A 22,490-nucleotide genomic window follows, 5' to 3' on the forward strand; every position below is an offset into this window, starting at 1 on the left:
TTGCTCTCCGTTAACGATCCGACCGTCTTTTATCTCGTGGAAACGATGAACTTCTGTGGAAAGTTTAAATGGGTAACTCTTTAACGAGTTTAAGAACTCTGAACGAGTTAGAACTCTGTGAATAGAGTTGTTAGAACCGAAGATTCGGTTAATGACTAAGCAGATATTCTGTTGTTGAAGAATCCTTTCAGATTTGATCTTCTGAACTCGATTCAAAAAATCCTATCTCCAAGGATTTCGTCTCCCCTGCCTCTCTGTGCGGTTGAGATCCTGAAGAACCTCCAAAAATCGTGTGGTTTAGATGCTGAAAATCCAACCTTTTACTCCGTTGGGTTTGTTGAGTTTTTATAGGGGGATAAGAGGTTGTAACTGCCCTCTAAATCCGCTCCTAAGTGGGCGTGATTTCCTCAGATCGTGGGGAAAACAGTTCTGAAACCGTTCGACTCATGTTTGAACGAGTCAAACGCCCAATCTGGCGTTCAGAACCCCAACTTCGCGTCTTAGAATTGAGACGCGAGGTTGGGTGTTGACTGAACATCAATGAGCACGAGGGTCGCTCGTGTTTTGCTTATTGCAGCTTGGAAACGTTGGGGTCGGGTGTTGGTTGAACCTCAAGAACGCGAGGGTCGTTCGCTTTTGACTTGTTGTAGCTTGGAAACGCGGGGGTCGCCTGCACTTCCCAAGTTGTAACGCGGGGATGACATCCGCGTTTCAGAAGGAGCTTTTTGACTTGTAACTTCTTCTGTGAAGCGTTGCGAGGACCGTTGTTCAGTAATCCTAGCTTTAGCTGTTGTGGAGTGTGAAAGTCATCAGATTGTAACTTTCACTGTAGATTGTGAAAACTGCTGAATAGAGTTTTCATCAGTTGTCGGAAGTGTCGTCGAATTGTAACTCTTCTCGTTTTATGTGAAAAGTCCTCTATTCTTCAGTTGTCGGAAGTGTCGTCGAATTGTAACTATTTGTTGGCATGAAAGCTATCTGATTGTAGCTTTCATTGTTGGAACTTGATGGGGATCAATTATCCATTGTGATATTTAGACGAATATTTGCCCACAGCTCTCTACCAAGCAACTCACCAACTAAGTCCAACCTTTTATTTCTGAAATCATCATACTGCTCATCAGCATCTCTAATAGTTGTTAATATAATATTAGCCATGTTGTTGTCGCAGCCATCAAGATCAATCATCTCAAATATGAGGCCGTATTTGTAGCGACTGTAGAGTTGCGGATGCAGTGATTAGAAAGTCGTTTGATTGTAACTTTCATTGTCGGGGCTTGATGGAGATCAGCTATCCATTGTGATTTTTAGACAGCCTACAACGCTATTTTTGGAAATTTGCTATTCGTGAAACTAGAAAGGTGTTTTTTTCAAATATGTTATTCGAAATACCATACATGTTAAATAAGATATATTTTAATAAGAAAAATTCCTCAAAGACCCAAAATATGGGACCAATAGAGGGGACAAGTGAGGTGTCTCCCTCCTATTGGATAATGAGTTGGTCATCATTAATGATGACCAACTCATTATCCAATAGGAGGGAGACACATCACTTGTCCCCTCTATTGGTCCCATATTTTGGGTTCCTGTAGCAAAGCTCTTTTAATAATTCAGTTTGTCGGATGTATCAACTGTAAACATAGCTCGACCCATACTCATTATTTATTGGTCAACTAAGTATTGTCATCCGTACTGTAGAGCGTTGTTATTATTAAGTGTAATTGGACAGATAGAATCTGAATAATAATAATTGAAAAAGGCTCGTAATGTAGAACTGATGTACGTACAAATAGATATACAGAGTGAATATCTACTACGATCATCAACCCAAAACCTTCCTCGAAAAAAAAAAGGTCCCCTTCTTTCCTCCTTCCTCTTCTTCACTCTCTCTCTCTCTCTCTCTCTCTCAAGTCTCAGTTCTCCCATTTCCTCTCCCATTTCCAACTCAAACGATGCTCATCATTTCTCAGTGAGATCCATGGCGAGATTTGGCGGCAAACATGGATCCAGAAAATACTTGTTCGTATTATCCTGCATCGCTCTCCTCGGGATCGCCCTCGTCGCCGATTTCCTCTGGGCTTCTTCCTCCTCCTCCGCGTCGTCCTCCCCCAATTGGTCCTCCGCCCTAGATTTCCCCCTCGAGCAGCCAATTCATGCCTTTAAATCTCCCGATCCCAAGCCAGTAAGTCCCCGGACTTCCCCCGGATTAGGGTTTTAGTTCGATAATTCCAGGTGATTTCCTTTGTTTTTTGTTTTCTTTTTGGGGTTTAGGGAAAGAAGAAGAGCGGAGGGAGATTAAAGCGTTGATGAAAGATGTGAACTTGACTTGCGGATTTGCCGGCGGCCAATTGCAATGGGAGGAGATGGCGGCTGCGCCTGTGCCGAGATTGGACGGAGCGGCTATACAGATTGAGAATCTTTTGTTTGTATTTGCTGGTTATGGTACTATTGATTATGTGAGTAATTTCCAATTTTATGTTTTATTTTGCTCAAAAAAAGTTTGGTTTTTGATATCATCTCTTACAATTATTGAGTTTTCGGTGGTAGTTCGATTACCTTTTGTAGTTGAAATCTGACCCTAAAAAAGGAAATAAATTAAGTTTACTGTGATGCAAGTGATATAGAAGCTAGAGTTTATCATTGCGTCAGGTTTGAGTCCATATGCTGTTGTATAAAGAGGAAGGCGTCTTGTTTTCTTGGGAAGGCAATAAGATGAGTAGTTAACCCATTAAGGCGAGGCTCCTTGTGATATTTTGATCCTCTTGACTACAAGATAAGTGGGAACACCACAGTGCAAACACTCAAGCATCTAGCTCATGCACAATCCTTGCAAAGCAGAGCTCAATTGGAAATGCAGGGCTGATTTGATTTCACTAGGTTCATATAAAGTTATCTTGAGTTGTGTTAATATACAACCGGTTACATCCTCTAAAAAAATTTAGTACGTATTAAGGAAGGATATGATGGAGATTCACAATGAGAAGCCACTTATAAGAAGGGTCTAGGTGGCTTCACTTGAGTAGGCTACGTCCTATAGAAGCGAAATAAGGTCTTTAGTACCTTGTAGTCAAGACAAACACGGAAAGGAGCTGGGTATACTAAGTACGAAGGAGTTCGTGAGCTGGTGGTGTCGGGTAAAAAAAATTCTTTTGTGTCTCACAATACCTGTTTATACGAATGTTATGCTTGACCTTTGAAAATGCAGTTTCATGATATTTTCACTTAGAAAATATAAATCTGAGGTAATTCTTGTTGTATATCTTCTATGTAATTTATTCTTTTTTCTGGATGACCTAATTATCATATGGACAGTGGATTTTATCTTTTGCGATATTTATGGTTCCATGGTCAAACAGTTTTTATATTTTAAGTACATAGAATGTTTATGTGAAAGTGAAGATTTCATTCTTGAAAGCATAGTACATGTTATGTATTAGATAAGAATTAAAATATTATGTTTTATGGATTGATGTTCTTCCATGTTTTACTGAACATAAATGTCTAATGTTGTAGGTGCATTCTCATGTGGATATCTATAACTTCACTGATAATACATGGGGAGGAAGATTTGATATGCCTAAAGAAATGGCCCATTCACATCTAGGGATGGTAACAGATGGTAGATACATCTATGTGGTCACTGGGCAATATGGACCACAATGTAGAGGGCCTACAGCTCGCAACTTTGTCCTAGACACAGAGAAGAAAGAGTGGCATGACTTACCTCCTTTACCTGTGCCGAGGTATGTTAGACAACTGATTAATTTGCCAATCGTATATATAGACCATATTGTAATTACCATAACCGGTTAATTTTCAGGTTTTGCATGCACCATGCATAGTTGTCAGTAAAGCGATTAAAACAAGCAAGCTATGTTCTTCCAAGGGTGTCACGACCCCAATTTTCATACTAGAAGGAATATTAGAATCAGACTAAACCTGTGAAAATGTCCTTCAAAATCTACATTTATCGAAAGACCACCAAAATAATCTCACAATTTAATTAAAACCAACAACAAATATTCTCTATAATCCAAAAGACAATATTAATCCAATTAACTTGAGATAAACTAATATTCCTCAGCTTGAAATAAAAGTCAACCTAAAGGGAAATATTCCATTATTACATAGCTTCCAATTATCAACTATACATCGAAGACTTTATTCAACCTTCACTTAGAAGAAAAAGTTGTGATCTGCAAATTTTATTTCTTGCTCCCTTCTAATAATTTAGGAACCACTAACTCACCTACTCCCGAGTCTCTGAAAAGAATGAATAGAACACAATGAGTTCACAACCCAATAAGTGGATAAATTTATACATTAAATATTGGTTTTGCAAAAACTCAAATATTTTGACAAATGATAAGCAAAATGTTAAAATATAGAAAATCATCAACGAACTCTTGATGCAAATATTTAAAAACTTAAAAATCATGAAATGAAATTACGCAGACCACGTCTCAATGCGATCAACAATTACTACCCCGGTTGACATGGTATCTCCACTTTTATTAATCCCGTGGTATTAGGGTATAGAGACCCTAAACGTGGGTTTAACGCTAAAATAACCTCATAGAGGCACATTGAGCCTTGTTTAGATGACTTACTTTTCCCCAACATATACCGGTATATTGACTTGAGATGCATATGCAAAAGTTCATATAATCAAATATTTTATAAAGAATTGCCAAAGGCCAACCAGTAATGAAATCAACCACACATGCATCTCAAGTTACTATGATATGGAAAGACATGATTGTCAACAGAGAAATAAGCATAGGCATATACCAATACCCCTATGCATCACATCCAAGTTAACAATTAATATGCAAGTACGACCATACAAAAGGATATAATCCATCAGGAATAAACCCACATATACTTGATATAATTTTATATAAAAAAATAAACAGAGCGTTATATATAAAATTAAACAGAGAAGCAGCAGCAATTTGCTGCATGCCCCTAGGACTTTTACCATGGCCATGATAATAAGGTCGAGCTATGAAAATATATGGTGGACAAGTACAAGCAGGTCCAAAAGATTTAACATGAAAAATTCAAAGAAACCCTAAGACATTAATGTATACTTTTCCTAAATATAGGGCAGTACCTTGTATCAACCTTTAAGATCTAAAACAAATATCACCCTGATAGTGCCCACCACCAAAGGTTTTCATTTCTCTCTCAGAGAAGACAAAAAAAAGGCGGCGATGCCAAATATGTGGGGGGGGGTTTCTGAGGATTTAACATCTAATTTGCAAATAAACCCACTAATAATTATAGTTATACCTAACTATAATTATAGCTATTATATGCATAAAGATACACTTACTTTTTCATATTTATAAACTATTATAACTACAATAAAATTAGGATTCTTACAAAGGGGATTTTTACACTTCTAAGATCGCAGTAATTCTGGTCTGCACTTTCAGGATAGTTCAATAAATTTCATTAAGCCCCCAGTAAGTTTGGCCCTTTGCATTAACGCCGCAAACGTTTAAACCTCACTATAACCCCCCCCCCCGCGGAAATATGTTTGATAATTTCAAAAAACCCTAAAATTTGATAGTAGTAATTGGAGGTTAAGTGAAAAAAAATCGAACACTCTTGGGTTTTTTTGAAATCTCAAACTTATTTGGGGTTCAGTGAGTGTCAAACTTTTCGTGGATTAACTGCCAGAAGCTAAACTTACTGGGGGGTTTCGTGAAATTTAGCCCAATCCTTTTCACTTTTGGAACTCCTATTTAACAAATCTTAAGGGTGAAAATGAAATGAGTTAGTGGTGAATTTTTATGTTTTGGTGTTACCAATAATTCATTCGTCATTTTTCGCATCATTCTTGAAGTTTTAGAGTTCTACAGAATGGTGTGCCAAAGTGGAAAAGACCTACCAACTATGCCTAAAGTATAAAAATGATTAAGGATTCCCTGAAGTCGTAAAAAATTCTTCTTCAGATCTTTCCTATCTCAATACTAAATGATCAATTACTCCATGCTTCCATCATGTTTGTATACATGTTCCTTGTATCATTTTCAAATCTAATATTGTGTTCCTCTGCGAGAGTGTCTGTCCATATTTCCATGCAAGGAATTCAACTCTAATTAAAAGGATTGATGTTAGGTTGGTAGCTGGTCGTTCAATTTGGTCAATTTTTTGGGAGCATTCTGCTCTAGGCAACCCAATTTGACATAGAGAGGCTTCTTTGATGATGGAAATGATGTGATATACACCAGCTTAATAATCTGTTCATCATTAATTTTGAAAATCTCAGAATTCCATAAGTAAATAACTAAAGTATACTTGTTTCAAAATATTGATTTATATATTAGGTATGCACCGGCCACCCAGTTGTGGAGAGGTAGACTGCATGTTATGGTGCAGCAAGAGGACCGGCCCAACGAGCCTGGCACTGGCAGCATTGGAGTCTTGCGGTAAAGGATGGAAAGCTTGAGAAAGAATGGCGAAGCAAATACCAATACCTCGTGTGTCCTCACCGGTCTTCAATACCTCCCCCCCCCCCCCCCCCCAACAGCTTTCACATTTTCCGCCAAATCACCCTACGCTTTCTACTCAGTTTTTCCGGATCAAATTTTATGGATGAAGATTAATTGATGTTTTAACTACTTAGTGAATATGTTTTCATCAGGGCTTGTGTGGTTGCTAATGATCGGCTTCTTGTGATTGGTGGCCAAGAGGGTGATTTTATGGCCAAACCTGGATCACCTATCTTCAAATGTGCTCGGAGGAGTGAGGTAACAAGTTTTTTCCTATAATCTTACATATGTTGAGCATCATGTTCAGATGCTTAAATCATTATTAATTTTGAATTAGCTCTCATGTTTTTCTTCATAAACGGGTATGAAACTGTGTATGTTTAGATGTACACATTTGCATGATATACATTCCCATATTATTACACCATGTACTTTTCTGAGACCCTACTATTCTCAACAGAAGGTTGACCTTTTAAAAACATGGTTTTTTTAGTGATAGATTAATACAGAACACTTTTGTTATGATTTCCTCAATAAAGATAATAAATCTGACATACCATCAGAGTTTTGCCTAATTATAGGTATTCTTTATATATAATATTACATCATATAAATAAATGATGAACCCTGTTATATGTATTATGAGACACTTGTAAAATAGAATAGTCAAACCTGTTGCTTCCAGTTGACACGAGAGGAAAAAAACAATGTATACTTGCTCTATAAACTGTGCTATCTGACAATGAGCTTGAAAAAAGATTTTTTTTTTTTCTATTTACACATAATTATCTCAGGGATAGAGTTCTTCCATCTTTAAGACGTGGGTAGTGTGGGTTATGCAGTGTGTATCAGCTATGAGTCACATATTAGCTGCAAAAGAAATAGTTGGAATTAATAGCTGACATCCAATGTGACAAGACCATGGTATATGCTGGTCTTCTTTTACCGCGCGAGCAATACTTTCTTAGTATTTCCCATAGGGTTGGCAACTTGGCATAGTTCAACGGTTGAATATTTTGAGTGGATCAGTTGAGCCATATATGACACTGTTGCTTCTTTTCTCTTATCTGAGAATGAACTTCAACAAGTTGTTTCCTTAAGTTGTCATGGATAAAACTTTATCCTAGGATGGAGTTTTTCTCATCGAGCCTGACCCATACCCCTACACATCAACCATGCACCCATAGATTACCACAAAAAAATGACCAGTTAAAAGTGTTCCTGGCCAAATGCGATGATAACCTTGGGATCTCACGTGCAAGTGATCTATACATCATTAATAAGTACCTGTGGATGTAATCAGCCAAAATCTCATTATCCAGAAACCATCTTTTCATTCGTATAAAATCAAAGATCCGTATGAAACTAGACACACCATCAAAAACTAGTCTACCATACGTCATCACTAAGTACGTTCCTGAAAAATGTCCTGCTAAAAAGTTCTCACAAGCCTAAAAGAATACGTAACTAACCAAAGTACGAAGTCTAACTTAATTACAAAGAGAACAAAATAGCTTTTATCCTTGTGAAGTCATCGAAGCATAATGAACTCCAAAATGTTTTTCAGTAATCCATATAAAAACTCCAACCCATTTAGGACATATTCTCAAGCCACCCTAATTCGAAAGTCTGTAAATGAATTTTTCTTTTTATTTATCGCGAAGGGGTTTGTATACTTAACATTAGAGTGAACAATAATGTTTAGAATTGAATTAATTAAGACGTACAAAGTATGGAAGAACATGCAAGGTCTATTATCAATGTTATGCAATTATGTAATGCTTGTGGGACCATGCATGGCAATGACACTGTGAGTTGCTTTCATGCTAGTGATTCGATATAAAATAAGTACCATTCACATCCTATGAATTTCCACTATAGCCAGTAGTTGCATGGTGGCATTAGCCTACAATGACATCTTGCACAGGGCATTGAACAACTATTATATGCTCATGTACGCGCTTAATTTTCCCAATACACATACTAACATGACATGAATACATTACATTCCTAAACAATACATAATCATAGACTTTTGATCTCTGTAAGCGCATTGGTACATCAGTCCCATATAAAATTTTTATTTGTTCCACACAATCCATACTCAGAAGCAAGAGAATATATTAGACAACAAAGAAGGTAATTTTACGAGGATTAATGCCCACAAGAGAAATTATATCTTTGTCAACTGTCCACTGACTGATCAAAGTCAAGATTTTTGAACAACAAATCCAAATATTAACGGTATTTGAGTGTCGTGTAATAGAAGAACACTAGAATCATAAACTATGAAGTATGAGTTAACCACTTTGATTAGATATGAAATCGAAGACTGTGACTTCAATGTGACGTTCACACTTAATTTCTTGAAGTACATGATAGACTCGGAGCCATTTTAATGGCTGAAAGAGTTGGCGGGATTAAGACTTGATGGTGAAAAGTGGTGTCTACTGTTTTGTTAGTAAGAAAAATAAGACAGGTCGAATGTTTTTATGCATTTTCGTGCACAATTTTGTAGTCAAAATTTCCTTTTCTTTACCTGCAATTCTTTTACTAAATCAGTCGACTTTCTTATATAGTTATTCATTTCTTATCTTTATTTTTATTTAATTTTCTTTTCTTCTGTGAACTCCTTGCCTTCTCTTGTTCATCTGATTTTCTAAGTGGTAGATGTGGAGTTCTGGCTCCTTGCTTTTCTTTCTAACAATGATTCACTTACTTTCACTGTACTTTTTTTAAGTTGAGTAATTATAATTTTTGATGTCTCTAAAATTTAGGTGGTATACGGCAATGTCTACATGCTTGACGACAAACAGAAATGGACAGAACTGCCTCCAATGCCAAAGCCAGATTCCCATATAGAATTTGCATGGAAAATGGTTAATAACTCCATTATCATCGCCGGAGGCACAACAGAGAAACATCCCATAACCAAGAAGATGGTGCTGGTTGGGGAAGTCTTTCGATTCAATCTAGATACCATGGTACGAAACATACACCATCTTTTCTTCAGTATATAAATATATTCTAACTTTTTTATAATGGGAAACATTTATAGTATGGCTAATAACTCTTACCCATTTGTGGATAAGCCGAGGAGAATTCTCTAGATATGTTGGAGGCAATCCTTGAAACTGTTCTCACTCCTATTACAACCACATGCCTTTATGGCTTTTAACTCTCTTTCTTAATGTGAAACATTGTCTTAAAGTTTGTAGAATTGTTTTCCTTTAGGGGCTGTGCTCTTTTGTTTCTGAGATGACCTTTGGGAACTTTCCTTCATCAATCACGCATGAAATTTTTTTCCATATTTGTGTGGCCTTTCTGATGGCCATTCTAACGAAATAATTAAAAGGATGATGAACAGATAACCATAGGAGTCAACCAGCAAAACATGCACTTTAGCATTAACAATGCCAATAACTAATTTTTTTTTTTAAGAAAAGCTGTCGTCTCTTTTGTTTTTGAAATACTACTAGCTACTTGGAGAGCAAATAAGATTTGTGTGCGCGCGAGTGTGCGCACGTGTGCGGGTGTGTGCGTGTGCATGCGTGTGTGTGCCTGTGAGTGCGCGCGCGTGTTTTCTTTTTACTAATAATGTGTTAACCCATGCTCAAAATGAGAATGTGGCTTCCATATTCAAGACACGTCACATTTCAGAGTTTCCGTCTATTATTTCTTACTTGATCTCTTTCATGATTTAGGTTTTGTATTAAATAAACTCAAAAATCTTGAAACCACTGTATCCAATAAAATATTGGGGGTGAGCAATTATAACAATTTGGGAGATTAAATTAAATATGCCTGTAATTGTGGGGGTAGATATTGATAAAACCCTCATAGAACCACGTTTTCTTGGCAATAATAAGAAGAAATCTCTCCACTGGAGCTGTATACGTTACAGATTGTCTCCCTTGTGAAAGTTGAGTGTTACCCTCTAGCAATGTGCCTACCCCTATTACTTTCTTCCCTGTGTTCCCTGTAAACTTTCTAATTTGCCGTGTCTACCTCTAGTTCTTGTACAACATTGACAGCCATTCAAATTTAGATCTTTCCACGATGACTTTTTGGTCTAAACTTCATTTGTGGTTACAGGAGTGGTCTGTAGTTGGACGAATGCCTTTCCGCATAAAGACTACCTTAGTTGGATACTGGGATGGATGGTTATATTTCACATCGGGCCAACGAGACAGAGGTCCCGACGATCCTTCTCCGAAGAAAGTCGTAGGATGCGTTTATAGGACAAAGTTACACTTGTGATTTCTTTTTCATCCAACTCAACATAGATCGAGTTGGACATTTTTAATTACAGTTCTGTTCAATTTGTATGTAAACTAGACGATTATTTGATTCGTTTCAGGGAAGTACCCATGTCCTTTGTATCAATCCGTGTTTACGTATATCCCAAAGTGAAATATGTAAGTGCTTTTTTCGATCTTCTCGGCTTGTGATTATGGTAATATACATTCAAAGTTACAACTGTGATTCTTTCATCTGATTCATCATAGTTAGCCCAAATTAGACCTTTTAAATTACAGTTATGTTCGATTTGTATGTAAACTATACGATAATTTGATCCTAGGCAAACTATATCATTGTCCTTCGTATTAATTTGTGCTTAGGTATATTTCAAATGAGACGTGAATTTGATATTTTCGAACTTCTGGGCTTATGATTGTGATTATTTTCTTGTTGTAGATATTTAGTTTCACTTGGGTTACTTTGGTGATTTATAGGGTAATAGTTAGAGATTGGTTGGTGGGACTTTTCACCTATCTATACTACTATATTAAAATCTTAGTGAGGGTACCCAAAAGATTTGAGGACATTTCCCATCATAGGAGAAGTACGAGGAGCATATTAATTTCGCAAATGTAATATTTTTGTTTTCCTTTCTTTTGTTTCTTATCTTATTTCTATAAGATTCTAAATTATGAATGAAAATTGAATTTTATTCACAATAATTAAATATTCATCTTTTTCTTATTTCTAGACCATTCTAAATCATGAATGAGAACAGGATTTAAAGTAGCATAATTAAATATTCATCGCGTTATACATTATAAGAGATTAAAATAAATGATAATAAGAGATAAATATAAAATGTTAAGTTTTTTCGAAATGATTATTACATACATCTCAATGCAAAATATAATGATTAAAAAAAATGAACGTGATCACTTTTTTGAAGAATATTTTTTATTTTAAATGGTAGAATTTTTTAACAATTGCTTATAATTTTTGATATTATTGAGAACAAAGTATTTTTCTATAATGATTTTAGTTGATATTTAGTAAATGGAAAGCTACATTCTCATGCTCGCCTACGATTACATTACTATGTTTTTTTAGTATGTTTGAGCAACAGAACAGGATATAAAAGTTTAGAAACCGATGAACTTTAGGGTATTAAAATACAATTAGCTCTCTTTTTTATAAAATTTAGAGTAAACAAGTTTTTTTTAAGAAGTAGACCGTTACATTCTGCATACCAAAGCAAGGGAATGGTTTTCCAAAAGCATGCCCCCCCCCCCCCCCCCCCCACCCCCCCCCCTCCCCCCCCACAACAAACACCCCACAACCAACCACCAACCAAACAAAATTAGGGGGGGGGGGTTCCAATCGAAGAGAACCCCCCCCCCCCCCCCCCCCCGACAAACACCCCCACAAACCACCAACCAAACAATTACTAATTTACTAATGTCAAAGTAAATTGACCAATTACGCCTGAAGACACAAAGCTACATAAGATTTTATGGTGCTCTGTTTTTACGTTGGGAAGCTATATAAACCATATTTTAAGATCTTTAAATGGTTTTATTATTATTTACTTTTTGGTGAATTCGGCTTGATAAAAGAACGCTAAAAAGGGTACCTCAAATCAAGCAAATAGGTAGGAATATAATACGCAAGACAAGATAAAGCGGGCCGTTGCTTCACAACTAAGCCGTATCATGCTTAAAGAATCGCATGTATAAAGATTAAGATTAACACACCTCAACAAGCGCATCTGGTGTAGTGGTATCATAGTACCCTCCCACGGTACTGACCAGGGTTCGATTCCCTGGATGCGCATCTATTTTTTTATCTTCCTCCAAATAAGTATCTCCAATGTTCATGAAATGAAAAGTTAAAAATGTCTCCTTACGCCTTGCAATGATTTTATGTAAACCTTTAAAACTTTTCTGTGAAGTCATAACATCACTGATACTTCTCTCGATTTATAATCCGCTTTGTATCCTAAACTTACGAGAATACCGGTGAATTTACCGACACGTCCTAATAAAAAGAAATTCTCGATAGATACCGATAAAAAGATATTCTCCATGAATTTTGAGATAATATGATCTATTAGTCGACAAGTCCTAATAAAAAGATACTCTCGACAAATCCTAATAAGAAGATATTCTCCATGAATTTCGAGATAATATGATCTTCCTCTTGTTGCCTTGGAGCTGTGTAGATTTGTAATTTCTTCGGATGACAAAGTATAACCTTATTAAATGGTATTTTCCAACTGAGTGGGTTACCAAAGTTAACACATAACTTTTAAAGGGAGTATGATATTTCAAAGATTACACACAATGAAAAAGGCATTTAAAAAAACATTGGTTCACTGAGAGACGCACTTATGCAAAATTTCAATGGTAGGAAAAGAAATATCTAATAAGAAGGGAAATAAACTACTTGAGAAGAACCAATCCTACACATCATCAATGCTGTAACTTCAGTTTGAATACAAGAGAGATCATATGAGATGCGGAAACTACTAGCTAGCAAAACTTAGAGGCTGTTTGGATCAGTTTTTTGGATCGGTAAAAGGGAGGAAAGCTGCCAAAAATGTCAGCTTTTTGGCCGTTTTCCACCTCCTTTCCCCTTCCAAAAACCGGAACCAAACAGAGTCTTTAGTATGTCTATGTAACATGAAATACTTAATAAATCACCTTAACATCCTTTCCCAAAGTGATACGGGTGTATCTTCTCTTCGGGAGCTTAGCAATCCTCATGGGAGCTTGAGGATAGATGATTCTCATGGTATCTTGAGAATAGAGTAGAGGAGTCGTGGACGAGGTCATTGGAGGCGGCGAAGTCGACGGATTCGTCAAACTGCAGGAATTACAGCTGGGCTCTGGCCGATCGACCGACTTGGTCACAGCGGTCGACCGCGTAGTGCACAGACCCAGACTGTGTCTCTGGACTGAGAACGGTCGACCGATGTAGGCGCTGCGGTCGACCGGAAACCCTGTAATCGATTTTTCCAGAAATCGATGTTCTGGCCGGTCGACCGACTTGGTCACAGCGGTTGACCGCGTAGCGGTTATGGGCCTGGGTCTGTTTCCTGCACCGTTTAGGATTTCTGTTTAGTATAAATAGAAACACGACTTTTCTAGGGTTTAGCACTCAGATTGTAATCAGAAAAGATATCAGGGAGGTTGTTCTTTGATCTAGAGAGATTGTGAGAGAGATTTTGTAAATCCAATTGATTCTCATAATCTAGAAAAGGTATTTTCCTTCGCCCTAATTATAACTCTTGTGTTCTTCTGTCGTTTTCTTCTTTACCCACTCTTGATAATTCCGCGATCAAGAGTGCTCGCACGGCGCCTCGTATCAAGTTGGTATCAGAGCACTAGATCCTGTGAAGGGGGGAACTGTGTATGGTCCTTACTCGCTCACAGTACAAGAAGCTTGGCGAGATCCTTAATTCCTCGGAGGGGGTCCAGAAATTAAGGAAGGAGAAGATGTCTGAAGCAGATAATTCAACAAGACTTGATGCCATGGAGAAGCAGATTGAGACGATCGAGACGACTCTTACTCAACTCGTGGGTCTAATCAACGGAGGTGACAAAAAGGAGGAATCTTCTTCGAAGGGTAAGAAGAAACTCGTCGAATCCGAGGAAGAGCATGAGGAATCTGATTCAGAGGGGGAGACTGAGATTGTCAAGACTGCTGGACATCAAGGGGGTAAGAATCATTACCAGAATCTGAAGATTGACTTCAAGGTTGAGATTCTTGTTTATGATGGGAGTATCAATGTGGAGAAGCTTGATGATTGGATCGAACGTATGGAGATGTACTTCACTCTCTACGGATATTCGTCCAAGGAGAAGATAGTGTTCACGACATTGAAACTTTCAGGGCACGCGTTGACGTGGTGGAAATCCTATTACAAACAGGAGAAGAAAGCGGCGTCATGGAACAAGTTCAAGGAGCTACTTCGGAAACAGTTCTATCCAGTGGGGTTCCTTGAGGAGCGTTGGTACAAGTGGTATGGCTTGCGCCAAAAGTTTAATCAGACCGTTCAAGAGTGCACGATGAAGTTCCAGCAGCAGGCGATGGTTCTAAACATCGCAACGGACGAGTACTCCATCTTCATGAAGTACATGAAGGCCATTGCCATTGAGGGCCGGCAGAAGAAGGGCAACGAGACAAAGGGGGATTCCAAACCATCGGGGAGCAAGACGGGAGGCTCTCAGTCTAAGGATAAGAAGAAGAAGGGTGACTCGGGGAAAGCAGGATTGACATGCAATCACTGCAAACAGACAGGGCACGTGGCTGATCGTTGCTGGGATAAGTATCCTCATCTGACTCGGGGAAAGCAGGATTGACATGCAATCACTGCAAACAGACAGGGCACGTGGCTGATCGTTGCTGGGATAAGTATCCTCATCTGAAGCCAAAAGGGTTGAAGAAGAAGGAGGAGAAGAAGACGTACGTGATAGCACAGGGTCCGAAGGAGGTCCCCGGGATGACTGAACTCAATAGCAGTCTCAACCTTATGGCGGGGAAGCAGGCCACTAAAGAAGATGACGACCCGAGGGAGCAGCTCTTTGTTCTGAAGTTGCAGGTCAATACCAGTTTAGTGGATACTATTGTAGATACAGGAAGCCAGAAAAATCTGATATCTGAGGCATTAGTACATAAGCTGGGATTGAAGACGGTGAAGCATCTGAAGCCCTATCCATTAGGGTGGATTCGGAAGGAGACGGGATTGAGTGTGGTGAACCAGTGTTCATTCAGATTTGCACTCCATGAGTCGTATATTGACGAGGTCACATGCGACGTGGTTCTGTTGGATGTTTGCCAAGTTATTTTGGGCAATCCTTATTTGTGGGATAGATACGCAGTATATGATCGGCGAGCCCAAAAATACACGTTCAACAAGGATGGCGAGCAATTCATTTTTCGTTCGGCATCTCTTCCACAGGAGACGAGCTTGGTGACGGTGACTCAGGCTAAGAGGTTGGTGAATGCGGGCAGGAAGTTCGTTTTATTGTTCATTCGGCCGTATGAAGAGCAGCTGAGTAGGATGTGCTTGTCCACCTTGAGCAAGCTTCAGGAGGGACATATTGAGAGGTTAAAGGCCAAGTATGCGGACTTGTTTTCGGAGATCACGGGACTACCACCACGTCGAGGTGTAGAGCATGAAATTATGTTGACCGGGGAGAGTTCCTTACCTAACATAGGACTATACCGCACATCAGTACAGGAGTCCGAGGAGATCAAGAAGCAGGTTCAGGAGCTCTTGGAGACGGGAGTGATTGTGCCGAGTTGTTCGCCTTACGGGTCACCAATGTTGTTGGTGCCCAAAAAGAATGGAGGCTGGCGCATGTGCGTAGATTACCGGGCACTCAACAAGATAACCATCAAGAATCGCTACCCATTACCGCGGATCGATGATCTTATGGACCAATTGGAGGGAGCGAGGTTTTTGACGAAGCTGGATTTGAAGTCTGGTTACCATCAGGTGAGGATTCGGGAGGAAGACACTTGGAAGACTGCGTTCAAGACCAAGCAAGGCTTGTTCGAGTGGTTGGTGATGCCGTTTGGATTGTGCAACGCTCCGGCTACCTTTATGAGGCTTATGAATGATTTGTTGCGACCTTATATAGAGGATTTTGTGATAGTTTACCTTGATGATATCTTGGTGTACAGCAGGACTTGGGAGGAGCATCTCGTTCATGTTGAGAGGGTATTTAAAGTGTTGCAGGACGGACAGCTAAAGCTCAACGGGAAGAAGTGTGAGTTCGGGAAGGACGAGTTGGTGTATCTGTTGGTTGGAAATTTTGCAGTAGAAAGACAATGAAAGAAAAATTTGACTTGTATTCCTCTCAAAATCGATTACAATTTGGATTCCGATTACAAAAGAGAGGAGAATGAATTTGATTCTCCCCTTTGTTTAATTCTGGGTTCTTCACGGTGGCGATGAGATGCCTCCCTCGAATGCTCGCGTCGAGTTTGCTTCTCGTTGACGATCCGAACGTCTTGATTCACTGGAACGTGATATTCTCCTCACGATTTGACGCTGCGGAGAACTTGCAAAGCAAGTTTGAAAATAACTCTTAACGAGTTGATAACTCTGAACGAGTTTATGACTCTGATCGAGTTCGAAACTCTTGAAAAAGAGTCTTAAAAAATAACTCTTAACGAGTTAATAACTCAGAGTGAGTTTTAGAAGAACTTGCAGAGCAAGTTTTGAACTCTGATCGAGTTGATAATTCTGAACGAGTTTGAAACTCTATGGAAGAGTTGATTTAAACCGAAAGTTCGGTTAACAAGCCAAGGAAGAAGCTCCTGTTGCTGATCTCCCGAGCTCCAGAAAATGCTCTAAGGATCTCCTCTGGTGCTGCCAAGTCCCAGATCCAAAATATGCCAGCCTTTTGACCGAATCTCCTCTTGTTGATGAGAAAAAATTCGATCCCTCAACTCAATTGAGTTTCTGGTATTTATAGGGGATTAAGGGTGATAACTACCCCCTTAATCCGCTCTTAAGTGGGGCGAAAATCCCTCAAATCGTGGGGAAAAACAGTTCCTGGAACTTTTCATTGCGTGCTTTGAACGAGTCAAACGCTAAAAAAATAGCGTTCAGGGCCCGAACTCTGCGTTTTTAGACTAAAAACGGAGAGTTGGGCCTATTTTGGTAGCTGAACGCACAGTTGGGCCTGTTTAAGAGATTAACTCTGCGTTTTGATATTGAAAACGCAGAGTTAAGCCTGTTCTAGGCTGAAAACGCACAGTTTGTGCTGTTTTAGAGATTAACTCTGCGTTTTGAGGTTATAACGCTGGTTCGACCTGTGCGCTTTGACTCTGTAATGCAGAGGCGAACCTTAGGCGGGCTTGGCGAGCTTCAGGCTAAGTCCAATGTTCTGACGAAGTCCAGTCTTGCAGACGGACTTCAGAACATAACTTGCTACGAAGAACAGGTCATAACTTTCAAACTGTAAGTCGGAATTGGACGAATTATATATGAAAATCGGCTATCTCGACGAGACGGGGCCATCCGAACCAAGCCAAAGGTTTCGGTTCGCTTCCTCCGTTTCGCCAAATTCCTCACGGTTTGAGAGATATTTGCATTCTAATATGAAGAGACCGTCAATTTGTAGTCTCTTTTGCCAGAGTTTTGCACAGATCGTCCTCTTGTAATCTTCGTCTTGGCTCCTTGAGAATATGAGAGTCGTCAGATTGTAACTCCCGATGTTGATTATGAATGCTGTTGAATTAGAGCTTTCATCAGTTGTCGTGAAGGTCGTCAGATTGTAGCCTTCTACGTGAAAGTCCTCAAATTGTAGCCTTCTGGAAGTCGTCAGATTGTAACTTCCATCATCGGTGTTTGATGGGGGATCAACTATCTATTGTGATTTTTAGACAGCCTACAGTATCTCGGCTTCATCGTAGGGAAGGGCCAGCGGAGGATAGATCCAGGCAAGGTGGAGGTGATCACGAGGTGACCGACGCCGAAGACAGTGACTAAGGTGAGGAGCTTCATGGGGGCTTGTCAGTATTTGCGCAAGTTCATTTGACATTTTTCGACTTATGTGGCACCGTTACATGGCCTCACAAAGGCTAAAGTTCAGTTTGAGTGGGGGAGGACGCATAAGGAGGCTTTTCAATTGCTAAAAATGAAGATCTCGGAGGCACCGGTGTTGGCGTTGCCGAATTTGTAGCGGACTTTCGAGGTGGAGACCGACGCATCTAGTTATGCGATTGGCGCGGTGTTGATTCAGGATGGGAAGCCGGTGGAATACCATTCTGAGAAGTTTTCGGGTGCTGTTGCGAACTACCCAACCTACGACAAGGAGTTCTATGCACTATATCAAGCAATCAAGCATTGGAGGGTGTACTTGTTGGGGAAGGAGGTGGTCGTGCATTCGGATCACAAGCCGTTGGAGTTCTTACATGCCCAAACAAAGCTACAGCAGGCGCGACACATGAAGTGGATATCTTATTTGATGGCTTTTAACATCATTATTAGGTACAAGAAGGGGGCGACGAACAAGTTGGCCGATATGTTATCTCGCCCGCCGATAAGGTCTTTATTGGTGGCGACGCGTATTCAGCCCTTGGTTCCTTTGGAGTATGTACAGCTGTACGCATCTAGTAGAGACTTCGGTAGTGTGTTTGAGCAGGCGAAGGCTGGTCGAAGGGGGGAGTATGCACTTGGAGAAGATGGCTTGTTGTATCGTGGGACATCAATATGCATTCCAGAGGATGGTGATAGGTTACAGTGGATTCGGGAAGCACATACCTCGCGTGTGCAAGGGCATTTTGGCATTTAGAAAACGCTTCTCAATCTACGGCGACATGTGTTTTGGCCACGGATGCTTGATGATGTGACCAAGTATGTTGGATGGTGTAAGTTATGCTGTATTTCAAAGCCTTCTAACAGGAAGAGGGGATTGTACCTACCATTACCGGTTCCTTCTAGGCCGTGGGAGAGCATTTCTATGGATTTTCTAGGAGGGTTGCCGACTACGAAGCGCGAGCATGACTATTTGTACATTGTGGTGGACCGGTTCAGTAAGATGGTGTTTTTGATTCCTTGTAAGAAGACCGTGACGGGAGCGGGTGCAGCACAATTGTTCTTTGAGCATGTGTGGAAGCACTTTGGGTTGCCGAGCTCATTTTTGGGATTCTTTGTGGAGTTTGATGGACACTAAATTGAAGAAGAGCACGGCCTTTCATCCACAAACAGACGGACAAACGGAGGTAGTCAACCAGACTATGGTGCACATGTTGCGGGGGTATAATTCCAGGCATCCTAAGAATTGGGATGAGAGTTTACCATATTTACAGTTTGCTTTTAATTGGACGATTCATGGATCTTCCGGAAAGTCACCGTTTAAGACTTGTTATGGATTTTTACCGCCGAGCCCGTTCGATCTTGTGTTTTCGTGTGAAGCCACAGTGGACGGCAAGGAGGGGAGTGAGAGACAACGTGCTCAGCGATTTCTTGAGAAGATTGCAAATATTCATGCCACGGTTGAAGCTCAATTGAAGAAATCACAAGCTAAGTACAAGGTGAAGCATGATTAACATCGGGTTCCTTGTAACTTTGGTAAAGGCGATATGGTATGGCTAAAATTGAGTAAGGAGAGGCTAAAAGGAGAAGGGAAGAAGTTGAAGCCTATTCGTTATGGTCCGTTTCGGATTCTCGATCAGATTGGCGACAATGCTTTTCGATTAGATTTGTCGTCTTACTTAGGCATGTATTCGGTTATCAATGCCGAGCACTTGAAGTTGTTTGAGCCTCCGTTATTGGATGATGAAGGTGATGACAAGATGATCTTACCGCATGTTGAAGACTTGTGGTTTGATAGAGAGGAGCCACTGAAAGAAGATTGTATTTTGGAACGGAAGACGACCAAGACGAGGCGGGGGACGAAGGAGTCGTTTCTCATTGGACGTCAAGGTCAGGTTCCTAGCAAGGCTAAGTGGTTCAACAGAGAAGGAGTTGCTCGCGAGTTCCCTCAGCTGAAGTTCTAACTTGAATGGGACTTCAAATTCCTAAAGGGGGGACCCATGATACGGGTGTATCTTCTCTTCGGGAGCTTAGCGATCCTCATGGGAGCTTGAGGATAGATGATTCTCATGGTATCTTGAGAATAGAGTAGAGGAGTCGTGGATGAGGTCATTGGAGGCGACGAAGTCAAAGGATTCGACAAAACTTTGGTCACAGCGGTCGACCGCGTAGTGCACAGACCCAGACTGTGTCTCTGGACTGAGAGCGGTCGACCGATGTAGGTGCTGCGGTCGATCGGAAACCCTGTAATCAATTTTTCCAGAAATCGATGTTCTGGCCGGTCAACCGACTTGGTCACAGCGGTCGACTGCGTAGCGGTTATGGGCCTGGGCCTGTTTCCTGCACCGTTTAGGATTTCTATTTAGTATAAATAGAAACACGACTTTTCTAGGGTTTAGCACTCAGATTGTAATCAGAAAAGAGATCAGGGAGGTTGTTCTTTGATCTAGAGAGATTGTGAGAGAGAGATTTTGTAAATCCAATTGATTCTCATAATCTAGAGAAGGTATTTTCCTTCGCCCTAATAATAACTCTTGTGTTCTTCTGTCGTTTTCTTCTCTACACACTCTTGATAATTCCGCGATCAAGAGTGCTCGCACGGCGACTCGTATCACAAAGTGGCTTAAATAATCTTGTAGCAATTAAGACTGGTGGTGAGAGGATCGTAGTTGATCGCGATGCAATAACTATATTAGTCAAAAAAATACATGAAAGCTAAAGCAGCTATAATGATTAATGGATGCCACTAAATGTACAAATTATGACTTAATGAAGGTAGAAGTAAGACAACTTGATTGGTAACAATTAAGAAGGATTTGATAACGTTAAACTTAACAGAGGAGATAATTCTTAACGCAACTGGATGGAAGAACAAATAATCATATACCTGGCCAAAATTGATTGAGAGAAGTTTGGAATCGTTCGGTCGGATATAATTGTTGGGTCCTTTTGTTTTGATAATGAATAACAAACAATTTACATCTAATGTTATTTATCTAGTGTTTGTGTTTTGTATTTATTCTAGGAAAACAACAAGTTGGAGGATGGATGGAATCGAGCATAACGATCATATCCAATGGATATTGGCGGAATTGTGGTATGAAACCTTACAATTCAAGTTAAAGATCCAAGTTCCCGCTTCATCCGCAAGTTTACCAAGAAGAGCTTATTGAAGATCAACAATTCAAGTTAAAGATCCAAGTTCCCGCTTCATCCGCAAGTTTACCAAGAAGAGCTTATTGAAGATCAAGATCATTGCTTGGGTAAATAGGTTCCCGCTTCATCCGCAAGTTTACCAAGAAGAGCTTATTGAAGATCAAGATCATTGCTTGGGTAAATAGCTTAGGTTTTATATAATGTGTGTTGGTACTTTAAGCTCAATCGTATACACACATAAAATGATTATATAGACTTAACAATCATTATATACATATTTTATTAAGTCTATATAATCATTTTATAAAGTTTCAAAACATGATTTAGTCAAAATGACAAAACAAGTGTTGTTCATTTTTATGTTTTGGACTATTTTGTAAAATGAAGAGATTTCTCATTTGGGAGGTGCTTTTTGAAAACCAGTTTTTGTAGCATGTTTATTATCATGTCTACAATCATTTTTCAAAGTTTTACATTTTTCTGATTTTATTTGCTATTTTTAAAAGGAGTTTGAAAATTAGATTTCTGTTTCAAAACAGGCTGATAACCTGTTACTGATGACATCAGTCGACTGATGTGTCGACTGAAGAAAACGTCTGGAATAATAAAAGGTTTCTGTTTTGTTTTGGTCGACTGACCAGTCGACTGATGAGATCATTAGTCAACTGATAAGGTCGTCAATCGACTGATGAGCTAAAAAATGCCTCTAACGATCAGCTCATCAGTCGACTGATGAAAGCCGTTAATCAACTACATCATCAGTCGGCTGATGCTGTAACGGTTAGTTTTTTCTAGCATGTTCTAGTTTTGGGTTTTTGGAATTTTTGTCTTGTTTTCTCTTGGCTTTAGGGTTCCTATAAATACCCGCATATATCCTCAGTTTTATTTACTCAAGAAAAATATTTTAAACAAGTTTAAGAGTGTTTTAACAAGGGGTTGAGTTTTGGTTTAAGTTTGTTTAAAAAGCTTTTAAGCATTTGAGAGTTTGTTTTGTGGAGATAATTTCACAAGAGCTTGAGGAAGATCATCCA

General features: G+C 39.5%; 1 protein-coding gene and 1 non-coding gene across 2 annotated transcripts; both read left to right on the forward strand.

Moving 5' to 3' along the window:
- On the forward strand, positions 1,826-10,982 carry LOC109830531 (kelch repeat-containing protein At3g27220-like). The gene is given in 7 exon segments (XM_020397811.1): positions 1,826-2,459; positions 3,517-3,746; positions 6,342-6,423; positions 6,426-6,508; positions 6,659-6,764; positions 9,284-9,490; positions 10,602-10,982. Coding segments are annotated over 7 exon segments (1,023 nt in total). The 5' UTR covers positions 1,826-2,309; the 3' UTR covers positions 10,767-10,982.
- TRNAG-CCC lies at positions 12,511-12,581 on the forward strand. The gene has a single exon. It is a non-coding gene; the product is annotated as a tRNA-Gly (tRNA).

Source organism: Asparagus officinalis, chromosome 2, assembly GCF_001876935.1.
Source record: "Asparagus officinalis chromosome 2, Aspof.V1, whole genome shotgun sequence".
NCBI lineage: Eukaryota > Viridiplantae > Streptophyta > Magnoliopsida > Asparagales > Asparagaceae > Asparagus > Asparagus officinalis.